Here is a 12,396-nt window from a genome sequence, read left to right on the forward strand (position 1 = left end):
TAAGGACACAAACATAAATATGACTGCGCATTTATCATGGATTCGATGTGGCGTGGAGTATCAACATGTTATGGTAAATTATTTAATTAAATATAAAGTAATATTAAAATTACCAAATTATCCAGGTATCAAGAAACTGGCAATTTAAATAAAATTAAAAAAAAAAGACTAGGGAAGTTTAGACAAGGTAAAGGTGCACAGATAATAGTAGAAGAGGTATTGGTAGAAAAGGTAATGGCAGTAGAGGTATATTTATCAAGGTTGGAATGACAAAAGTCAATGCAATTTCTAAAGTTTCTTCTGCTGCACACAATTTCATTTAACAAGGGTTACCAATGTTTCTGCCGGACTGTGGGAGAATGACCTTTCAACATAGAAAGGTGTCAGGATACTCCTAAAAATGATCACTGCCATTGAAAAGAACACTGATGGAAACAAAATGTTACTTTATCAACCAAATTGAGCGGGACACTTCTTGATCTTTAATTTTTCCCCGATTCACAGTTTAAAATGCTTGCATCAGGTAGTGTAAAGAAAAGAAAAGAAAAAACAGAAAAAGAAGAAATACAATATTAAAATAAGAAAGCCACAAAGCGGGTGGTGCAGTGAAACAAAGCCTCATTATCTTTTGGCTCGCACAAAGTACAAGGCGTTGGTCTTGGGGTAGTACTTCACGTTTTGTTTCTTGTCCATGAGGCCTCCAAAGATTATTAACTCCCCTCTCCCCTGCACCACTGTATGCAGGCTGGTTTCAGGAGGACCCACAACTGAACTGCTGTTAAACACTTTCCATTTCACACGCCCAAGCTCCTTTGTGCCCCTTATGTCCAACACATACATCTGCATTGGCTTACAGTTCATGCTCTGATACAGGGGTTTGCCAACGTTCAGTGATTGAGGTGGATGATGACCCAGACGACGTGCAATGGGAGGCAAAGAATGTCCATCACCCTGGGCAGTAGCAGCACGCACTGCTGGCTCGGCGCTGCCACTGCCATGACCCTGGCTTCCAGGCGATACAGGTGATGCTAGTTTAGGGGGACTCAAAGAGGCAGGTGCAGATGTCCCTTGAGAAGAAGAAGAAAGAGCTTTAACAGCTTCCAGGCCTCTTCGCAGGGCACCAGGTGAGACAGCCCCAGGGAGGGTGGCAGCAATGTGAGGTGGTGTGTGTATTCCATTCGTCTGTTCAGGGGGGTTTCTCACACCGTCGCTAAATGTCCTGCCATCAATCTCCGTATCACAAAGGCTGGAGGCCCCTTTCTGATCCCAGTTCATGTCAACAGCTGCTAACCGCAGATCCTTCGGATCAGGTAAAGATCCACGTCTCGTAGGTATAGAAGGACCATCGGCAGCCAAGGGTGTGCTGGGAGAAACTGCCTGTACTGGACTGTCCAAAGAAGCTCCTCCCACAGCTACAAGGTTAGGCGATAAACTGTCACCATTAAGCACAGGTGAGCGATCTCCACGGGCAGGAGAGAGGCTACCCTCACGGGACCCTGAGGTATGCCTTTGTGCGCGCGGCCGCAAAGTCCCCCAACGGCCATTAACACAGGGCACCTCATCTGCACTCCGAACTGGAGACTGTGAGCGATACTCCCGTGTCTCAGGTGCCAAAGCAGGAGGGTTAGCACTGATGGGCGAAGGACGAGAGTTCAAGCTGGGGCTGAGAGGTGCTCTGCCGCTGGGTGCCTGGCTGAATACCACAACACACTGTCCCACCTGGAGGAATAAAAGAAAGGAAAAAAACATTAAAAAATGCTTGAATTGTCAACATTTTACACCAGGACCAAAGGGGAGCTTACACAAATAAATCAACAACACTGAACCAACACACTAGGTGTACAACCTAATGATCAAATGTTATAGTCTAATACTAGGTCTAGCAATACAGTCTTGGGCATGGGAGAAAACCGACTTTTAGATGTTAACAGCCCTATAAAGTGTATTACAACTTGGCAGAAATGAGTTCAATGGCATGTACATATGATAACATGCATGGGTGACCTTTTCTAATTTATATTTTATCTGATAGGCTAATTCAGTTGCAATTGCACTTAAGCAACCCCACAGACTATATGCATTTCTTTCTTCCCAATGGAAATCTTACCCAGAAACAGAAACACATTACAGAAGGCATAAAAATATTTAATGCCCAAGCCAACCTATTTTACCACCGCCAAAATGAAACTTGATACCAATAAACTTAATTTAATCTGCACAAACACTCAGGGCTCCAAATGCTTAACCAGATAAGAGGTTTGTTCCTTCATTCATGGTTGAAAATAATGTAGTTACTTATCTGTAACTCCAGTTCTCAAGCATTGGTATCTTTCATAGTTTCACTTAGATAATAACCCTGTAACTTTAAATATCAGTAAATAGTTTTAAAAAGGCCAAAGACCTCAACACCAGTGTTGGTTTAGTAGCACATCCACCTCTTGATACAACCCAAACTACAGCCAATGAGGTTGAAGTGCTGAGCTCTTCTACTCCCTCCCTAGAGGCCACCACTGCTCAGATTGTGTAGCACAAGTGTGACATACGTATGAGAGAACTGTATCTCTGACTGGGGAGAAGGAACAGTTGCCTGTAAATAATGAAAAGGTGCCACTACTGGACAACTGGGGTTAAAGGTGATTTATTGTTCAGCATTGAATCTTTCATATATTCACATTCTTTAATCAGAATAGAAAGCAGTACATTTTATTTGAATGAAGCAGGAAAGAGGCTTCAAATATTGAAAAAGGTTGGGAAGTAGGCTTCCCTTACTGCAACAGGCTGTGTTGTACGGCTTATACCACTGCAGAGTTGGCTGTCGCATTCACATCTAGGCAGTAATGCTTGGTGAAAGTATGCCTGCTTATCCACATGGCTCCATGGCAAATGTCTTGCAAGGATGCCCCAGCACAGAATGCTGCTGTCGTGGCCAGGCTTCTTGTGGAATCTGGCCTTGCAGCGCCCTCGAACAGACACTTTGATTTATTGATTGATGAGAAAGTGATACAGGTAGATAGCAAACATATGAGGCCTTCCTGGAATAAAAGGAGGCTTCTTCTCAGATGGACGAATGAGGCATTTAAATGGATGAATTAAGGATTCATTTAACTGAATTTTTAGTCCTTACTTATGTACATGTAGAACCTGATGCATCTACGGACAGTCAGCAAGTGAAAGGATGTCTGCAGAAGATGGATTAGTGAAGAAAAATCACAGGATAAGAGGGTCAATGAAGTGAAAGTTTATGGGGCAGGGACTTTTGGCATGAATCTCCTCCTTCCTTGTAGGAAAGTGAATATACCGCTCCTTTATGCTGAACATCTGTAACAATCCAACTGGCCAAGATGAAGTGAGAGGTAATATACGTGCATCTTTCCACTAAATGAACTTCAGATGCAGTCTGTGAATCAGTTCAAAAGGAGGCCGTGCGAGTTGGCTCAACAGTATTCATCTTTCAAGGAACAGGAGTACACTTTAAAGGAGGAAAGACTCAAAAAAGCGCTTTCATAATATTGCTTTACAATCCTGTCAAAATAAGGATTAGGAAGAGTTTTCTATCCTCTTGAATCTGGAAATTGCAGCCAAGTGCAGTAAGATGAACGCATACTTAAAACCATGACTGGCTTGCTCAAGCAAGTACAGTATCAATTGATGGGGGATGCATAGAGTTTGGGTTAAGGCCTTTTTCCTTGCAACACATGAAGATCCTTTTCCACTCATAGTTGTAGTCAGTTGTGGAAGATTCATTTGCCTGCTCTAGGGTATCTCTCCAGTCTTAAGAGCTATCCAGGGGGCCTTACCGTAAGTGGTAAGGGACCATGCCGTCTGGCTCAGTGACTGGATATTGTGTTGGAGTACCTCACTGAGTGGAGCATGGGATGGTTCTTCAGCCGGACCTGTGGGAACACAGACAGCCTCGCGAGGTGGCTATACCAAAGCTGACCATGCCCAACCACAGTTATGATAAAGTAACCAGTGTTCCACTTTCGCATTCCTTGGCACCTTGGAAGTGAATGGAAAGGGCAAAAAGCCAAAAGCAAAGACATTGAACCATGTCATTGAAAAGGCATTTTCCTTAGATTCTGATTGACTGAACCTTCTGGTGTAATGCATCATTACCTCTTTCTCCAAGATGGCATAACTGGTTCCACTGTCAAAAGAATACTCTACTTTATCGAGTTACCACTCGTGGCAATGGGAGAGAGAGCAGGGGAGTCATTAAGCCTGGTTGTTCTATCATCCTGCAAGAAGGTCCACTGCGATATTCACTTCATTGGAGATGGCCTAGTGCAACAACATCTTTGCCTCTTATGATCGAGAACAGGATCCTTTTCCTCCCTGTTTTGCAATGTAATACTTTGACGTTCTGCTGTTCATCCTGATCCAACATAGCTTGTGTTGCTAACCCTGGAACCATTGAAGGCCCAACTCATACCTGATGGCCCACTAGTTCCAGGGCTTATGTGAAGTTGCTTTCCTGCCATTGACCATAGGCCTCGTGCGAAAGCTCTTCCATGTGGGACTACCAACCTTCCAAAAATGCACACTTACTGTGGAAGACTGGAATGGAAGACTGGCTCAGGGGTTTGAATGGAACCTCCACAACAGCATGGCTTGTTTGAGCCTTCTGGTGAATTGACCAGCGTTGTTCCAAAAATCAACCACCTGCTTCCACTGATTTTGCTCTTTCAGAATAGGCCTCAACCGGAGCATGCAGAAGGGAACCAGGCCTAAGAGGCATAGTTATGTCCCGGACAGCACTGCATGCTTGGTGCAAAATATATTTTCCTTGGTCTGAATTCGGTCTGCTCTTTTCAGTGAGGAGTAAACATTTTACAGTAGTGTCTCCAGGGCATCTCTATGAACTGCAATCTTGTCATAGGAATATTTCTGATCATTCAGAGTCCTAGTTCCTAAAATAGGCTGATTCAGACAACTGTAGGGGCACAACCCTCTTACTTTGATGGAGTTTTGACAAGCCCATCGAAGGAAGGAAGACACTAGTGCCAGGCACTTTGTAAATATTAGGGAAACTGATTTTAGCCTGAATGGAAGCACCATGAATTGGTAGTGTTGTCTGCAACTGGAATTGGTGTTTTTTAGATCTATTGGGAAGTGAAAACGCGTATCCTCAAGATACAGGAAGACTAATTAGTCCCTTACCTGAAGCTTAAGATGGAACTTCTTGGAGGGCTACCACAGAGAAGGATAATTTCTCTCCAATTCTGAAGATCCAGTACTGGCCCCTATTACCGGAAGTTTTCTTGACCACAAGGCACAAAGAATCTCCACTAGCAACTTTGCTTCCACTAGTTTCTGGGGACCTTATCTATGGCACCTTTTAGCAGGAGGAGGAGAATGAATATGCTACTTACCAGTATGCATCTGTTCTTGGCATGTAGGGCTGCTAACATTCATATCTTAGCATTAGATCGCCACCTAGTGTTGGGTCCGGATGATCGCACATTGTTGTCCTGGAAGAGTCTTCGAAGTATCCTGAGATGGGTGGCTCCTCCCCTGGACTACAGTGCGCATGGGCATCGGCTCCATCCCCAGATTGTTTTTCGCCATTGTGGCAGAGGATGGAGTGAAAAGTGTAAAGGATGTCCATGCTAATGATTGAATACAATAGTATATCTGCAGCTGCGACAGGCACCGGGGAGGAGGGTGGGCGATATGAATGTTAGCAGCCCTACATGCCAAGAACAGATGCATACTGGTAAGTAGCATATTCAGTTCGAGGCATGTGGGCTGCTAAATTCATATCTTAGCATAGAATACATAGCAGTCCCTCCATTAGCGGCGGTTGCCTGTGCCAGCTGCAGAAACCTGAAAAAGTGTTTTGAGAACAGCCTGTCCTACAGCCGCTTGCTGTTTGGAATGTACATCAACACAGTAATGTTTTGTAAAGGTATGTGGTGTAATCCACGTGGCTGCTCTGCAAATGTCCTCTAGAGGAATGTTACCTAGGAAAGCCATGGATGCCCCCAACTTGCGTGTGGAGTGTGCCTTTGGGGGTATTGTTAAAGTGCGCTTGGCCTTTTGATAACAGATTTGAATGCACTTAACAATCCATCTGGCTATTCCAGCTTTGGAGATCGGGTTGCCTTTGTGTTGTGGTGAGAAGGCAACAAAGAGTTGTTTCGTCTTCCTAAAGTGTTGTGTCCTGTCCATGTAGTACATCAGTGCCCTCCGCACGTCTAACGTATGGAGCATTCTTTCCGCCACTGTTTGTGGGTTCTGGAAGAATGCTGGCAAATCGATAGTTTGGTTGAGATGAAAGTGTGACACCACCTTTGGAAGGAATTTGGGGTTAGTACGTAGCACTACCCTATTTGGATGAATTTGAATGAAAGGCTCTTGTATTGTGAGTGCTTGCAGCTCACTAACACGCCTTAGTGACGTAATAGCAATTAGGAAAGCAACTTTCCACGTTAGGAATTGCAGTTCACACGAGTGCAGTGGCTCAAATGGTGGTCCCATCAGTCTGGTGAGGACCACATTGAGGTTCCAAACCGGAGCTGGCGGTGTTCTTGGGGGAATGACTCGCTTCAGACCTTCAAGAAACGCTTTAATGGCAGGCACCCTGAAGACCGAGAGATGCTGACTATTTTGAAGGTAAGCTGCGATGGCGGATAGATGTATTCGAATAGAAGTGAACGCTAGTTTGCACTTATAAAGGTGTAACAGATAGCAAATGATGTTAGGGATAGATGCATCTAGCGGGTTTATGTCATTGTCCGCACAGTAAATGACAAAACGCTTCCATTTTGCGGCATAGCATGCTCGTGTTGAGGGCTTCCTCGCCTCCTTGATGATGTTCATGCATTCAGGAGGTAGGTTGAGGTATCCAAACTCTAAGATTTCAGGAGCCAGATCGCTAGGTTGAGCTGTTGCGGATCTGGATGCTGAATTTCTCCATGGTTCTGCGTCAGAAGTCTGGGCGTGAGGCGCAGTCTTTGATGCGGCACCACTGAGAGTTCGAGGAACGTGGTGTACCAGGCCTGGCGCGCCCACGTTGGAGCAACTAGGATGAGTGTCATCGAGTGTTGCCTTAGTTTTCTCGCCACCAGTGGTATCAGAGGTGTCGGGGGAAAAGCGTAAGCAAATTTGCCTGACCAGTTCATCCATATCGCATTGCCCTGCGATTGGGGGTGTGGGAACCTGGCGGCGAAGCTTTGGCATTTTGCGTTTTCCCTTGTGGCGAACAGATCTATGTCTGGACGACCCCACCTTTGGAAGTACGGCTGGAGTACCGATGGATGTATCTCCCACTCGTGCATTTGATGGCTGTATCTGCTGAGCAGATCCGCCATCTGATTGTCCTTCCCTGGGAGGTGTTCTGCCATGAGGAAGATGTTCCTCTGAATGGCCCACTTCCACATGCTCTGAGCCAGGTGAGACAGCTGTGGCGAGTGGGTGCCCCCCTGTTTTTGGATGTAGTACATCGCGGTCATGTTGTCCGTCCGGACTAACACCACCTTGTTGCACAGATGTACAATGAAGGACTTGAGTGCCATGAAGATCGCCATCAGTTCTAGATAGTTGATGTGCATCTTCTGTTGCTGCGTCGTCCATAGCCCCTGCACCGTGTAAGTGAGCAGATGAGCTCCCCATCCCTGGAGGGATGCGTCCGTTGTCAGGATAACCTGTGGCACTGGCTCCTGGAACAGTCGGCCCTTGCAAAGGTTGTGTGGAGTCCACCAATGCAGAGAGTTGTATGCCCGACTGGTAACCAACACTAGGTCTGTTAATTGTCCCTGAGCCTGTGTCCACTGATTTGCTAAACACTCCTGGAGCGGGCGCATATGCAACCGTGCGTGAGGGACTATGAAGATGCAGGAGGCCATCATGCCTATCAACTGCATGAACACTTTTGCTGGAAGTGAGTGTCCCGGTCTGAACTTGTGGATTAAAGACTGCATGCCGTCTATCCTGACCTGGTTTGGTTGCGCCTTGGCCGTCAGGGTATTGATTGTCGCACCCAGAAACTGTCGGACATGTGCCGGCTGAAGGTGTGACTTTGGGTAATTTAGCGAGAAACCTAGGTCGTGAAGGAGGTGAATGGTAGTTGACATGTCCGCGGCGCACTGCTGTTCCGACCTGGCTTGAACGAGCCAGTCGTCGAGGTAGGGGTAGACATGGATGTTCTGCCTCCTGAGGTGCGCTGCTACTGTCGCCAGACACTTGGTAAACACCCTTGGGGCAGTTGTGACTCCGAAGGGTAGGACTTTGAACTGATAATGCGTGCCCTGGATAGTGAACCTGAGGTACTTCCTGTGGGACGGATGTAGCGGAATGTGGAAATAAGCATCCTTGAGATCTAAGGTTGCTAAGAAGTCTCCTTTGTTTAACATAGGAAGAATTTGTTGCAGTGTAAGCATATGGAAATGCTCTGACAGTATGTACAGATTGAGGGGACGGAGATCCAGAATTGGTCTGAGAGATCCGTCCTTCTTTGGAATGAGGAAGTACAGGGAATATACCCCTGTGCCCTCCTCTCCCACTGGCACGAGCTCGATTGCCCCTTTTTGCAGCATCACCAACACTTCCTGCTGCAATAAGTGCAAGTGCTCTGCGGACATAGGTCTTTGCCTTGGCGGAATGTTGGGTGGAGTGGATTTTAACTCTAGACAATAACCGTACTGGATGAGCTGTCGCACCCACCTGTCTGTGGTGATGTTGATCCAGACGGGCAGGAACTGCTGTATTCTCCCCCCGACGGGTGTTAAGTGGTCGGGGGGCAGTGACAGCGAGTCACTGGCTGCTTGGGGCAGAGGAGCGTGAATTGTTGCCTCCTTTGCCGCGTCCCTTGTTGCTGTTTCCCCTGTAGCCCCTCTTGTTTTGTTTGGGGTACGAGGATTGTGCTCCACCTCTAGGGAACTGTGATTGGTGACCCATCTGTCCTCTGGTGATTCCACGGGCACCTGAGCGACGAAAATTATTGCCACGAAACTGCTGTGATTGCAGGGCCCCCATAGATTTAGCAGTTTCGGTATCTTTTTTAATTTTTTCCAGGGTGGTGTCAACATCTGGACCAAACAGTCTCTCCGGATTGACTGGTTGATTAAGTATGGTTGTTTGAATGTCAGGTTTGAACCCCGATATGCGGAGCCACGCCTGTCTTCTGAGCATCACACTGGTATTAATGGCCCTAGCGGCCGTGTCCGCGACATCAAGTGCACACTTTATGGCCGCGTTGGAAATCAGTTGTCCTTCTCGAATAATCATTTTGGTGCCCTCTTGAAACTGTGGAGGCAGGTGTTCGACAATCTGCTCTAGTGTGTCGTAATGTGATCTATCATAACGTGCCAGTAGTGCCTGTGTATTTGCAATACGCCAGAAATTGGCAGCCTGCGCAGCCACTCTTTTGCCTCCTGCCTCTAGCACTTTGGACTCCTTATCCGGGGGAGGAGCTTCACCCGTTGATTGGGAGTTGGCCCTTTTTCTTGCGTTTGCGACCACCAGGGAGTCAAGCGGCAACTGTCCTCGAATGTACGCAGGGTCCGCAGGCGCTGGTCTGTACTTTTTTTCAATACGTGGGTTGACCACCCTTGCCCTGGTAGGTTCCTTAAAGATGTCCGCCGCATGCTTGAGGACCCCTTTAAGCATGGGCAGTGTCTTGACAGTTTTTTCCGAAACCGAAAAAGTGTCGAACAGAAAGTCTTCCTCCACTGGGTCAGCATGCATGTCCACATCATGGTTAGCAGCTGCCCTCTCAATGAGTGCATGAAAACCTGCAGAATCCTCTGTAGGGGAAGCACGTGTACCGAAAGTCTGTGGGTCTTGTCCCATATCTTGGGTGCCTTGGTCCCCAATGACATCATATGAATCTGGCTGTGCCTCAGGTTCATTGACTGGGAATGTATATTGTTCATCTTCAGCATAGCCCTCACTTTCAGAGTGGTCTGGAGACGGTGTCGGGCTCCTTCTTGGAGGAGGCTGGATAGGTTCCATGAGGCCTGAGGCGTCATGTTGGTACTTCTTCTTCTTTAGGGGGATGACAAAGGATTCCACCGGCTGCGAAGTGATTTTCCTTTTGTAAAGGGTTAACTTCCCCGTGTCCGCATCTATGAAGCACTCCGAATCCTCTTCTTGGTCGTGCACATGACCTGAAGATGCCCTTGCCGAAGAAGATTCCGACTTCTTTGGCGTCGATTTCGATGAAAAGGCCTTCGGCGCCACTTTTGGTGGTAGAAGGAAGAGGAGTTTACTTGCGGGCTTGACCGGGACGTCTGCCTCCTTTTGCGTCGATGGCGTTGGCGCCGACGATGAAAAAGCCTTCTCCCTAATTCTTTGCAGTGAAGGAGCAACGAGAGATGTGTCGGTAACCGAGGTCTTTGGCACCGACGAGGTGGCCTTGCCTTCGGATGCGACGTTCCGTTGGTCTTTTGGAGGGATGAACGGCGCCGACCTCGAGTCCTTGGAGCGATGCGCCGATGTTCCTGTTGGAGCCGGGGCTGCGTCGCTTGCTTTGGCTGGCTTTGCCGGCGCCGGCGCGCTTGTCTTGAGCGTGCCACCCTTTTTAGAGGATCTCTCCTCCGGCGCCGATTTCGACCCTGTGGAATCGCCGTGTTTCTTCGACTTCTGCGGACCGGAGGTCGACGGAGTCGATGAGGCTGCCGGTTTACTCGACTTTGCTGTAACGACCGCCATCTTAGGGACGATTGAGTCCTTAACTTTCGCTTTCAGTTTCGGGTCGGCCATTTTAGGTGTAGTCGAGACCGCTTCTTTCAGTTTCGGTTTCGATTCCCTCGGCGCAGCAAGTATGTCCGTGGCCGGGCCAGCAGGCGGGGCCGAGGCTTGCGCTACAGGGTCTTGGGTAAGGCCGACAGGCGATCCCGCGACCCTTTCCTGATGTTCGTCAACTTCGGGGCATAGCTCGTCCCCTGAGCTATCTTCCGCGGCCCCATAAACCATATTGTCGTCCCCTACCTCGTCGACGTATTCAAGGCCTTGATCCACGACCCCGTCGTCGTCATATTCCGGATCAGCCTCGACCTCCGTCTCAGGCGGGGAGATTTGAAGATGATGGCTCTGGTCCTCCTCTTCTTGGTCGTCGAAGATGTTTTCCGGATCCGGGGCCGTCTGCTTGGCCACCAGGCGCACCGCGCGCCGAATCGTGAGAGTCTTCTTCGACCTGAAACTCGCACAGGCCCTGCAACTTACTTCGTCATGGTCTGGCGAAAGGCATTTATTACAGACCGGGTGCACGTCTATATGTGGGTATTTGGACCCACAGAGCGGACACAGCTTAAACGGAGTCCGCTCCATGTTGGGAACTTGGTGTCGAGTCGCGATGAGAAGGCCTCGATGTCCAAAGAGTTGGAAAAACTCCGCTGATTCCGGCTCCGAGAGACGGAAGAACTCGAGACCGTACGCAAACAATACCGACGTAAAGAACCCAAAGCCTTTTGGCCTTTAGAAATGATGTTTTTTCGGTTCCGACGGAGAGACGTCGAGACCGCATCCGAACCCAATGGCGGAAAAAAACAATCTGGGGATGGAGCCGATGCCCATGCGCACTGTAGTCCAGGGGAGGAGCCACCCATCTCAGGATACTTCGAAGACTCTTCCAGGACAACAATGTGCGATCATCCGGACCCAACACTAGGTGGCGATCTAATGCTAAGATATGAATTTAGCAGCCCACATGCCTCGAACGAGGTTGTTTATGTTCAGTCACGCTCTCTGGTGGAAACTAACCGTAGGTTCCGAACCATAGAATATTCTGCAGGTGCCAGACTGGATCCAGAGACTTTTCTTAACGATGCTCCCATGCACTACTTTGTGGAGTAGTGCAGCTATTTGTTGTCTTCATACCTCCCAGGGAGGCAAAAAAGGATATATGGAATATGCTACTTACCAGTATGCATCTGTTCTTGGCATGTAGGGCTGCTAACATTCACATCTGTGCATAGATCGCCACCTAGTGTTGGGTCCGGATGATTGCACTTTGTTGTCCTGGAAGAGTCTTCGAAGTATCACGAGATAGGTGACTCCTCCCCTGGACTACAGTGCACATGGGCATCTTCCCCATTCTCAGATTGTTTATCGCCATTGTGGCAGAGATGGAGATAGTAAAGAAAGATGGCCAGGCAAAAGAACGCTGCAGCTGCGACAGGCACCGGGGAGGAGGGCGGGCAATGTGAATGTGAGCAGCCCATTGTGGCAGAGATGGAGATAGTAAAGAAAGATGGCCAGGCAAAAGAACGCTGCAGCTGCGACAGGCACCGGGGAGGAGGGCGGGCAATGTGAATGTGAGCAGCCCTACATGCCAAGAACAGATGCATACTGGTAAGTAGCATATTTCGTTCGAGGAATGTGGGCTGCTGAATTTATATCTGTGGATAGACTGTATAGCAGTATCTCCTCTAGCGGTGGCCACCAGTGCCAGCT

At 48.1% G+C, this 12,396-nt stretch overlaps 1 protein-coding gene across 2 annotated transcripts in view; it reads right to left on the reverse strand.

The window, feature by feature from the left end:
• Positions 1–459: 459 nt before the first annotated feature.
• FBXO42 (F-box protein 42) overlaps positions 460–12,396 on the reverse strand; it is a 278,393-nt gene continuing 266,456 nt past the window's right edge. For both annotated transcript variants that reach the window (XM_086921916.1, XM_086921915.1), the window contains exon 10: positions 460–1,719. In XM_086921916.1, coding sequence (XP_086778042.1) covers positions 622–1,719 — 1,098 coding nt within the window. In that variant the 3' untranslated portion in view covers positions 460–621. The remainder of the gene's footprint in view (positions 1,720–12,396) is intronic.

This window comes from Lissotriton vulgaris, chromosome 5 (genome assembly GCF_964263255.1).
Source record: "Lissotriton vulgaris chromosome 5, aLisVul1.2, whole genome shotgun sequence".
Classification (NCBI taxonomy): Eukaryota; Metazoa; Chordata; class Amphibia; order Caudata; family Salamandridae; genus Lissotriton; species Lissotriton vulgaris.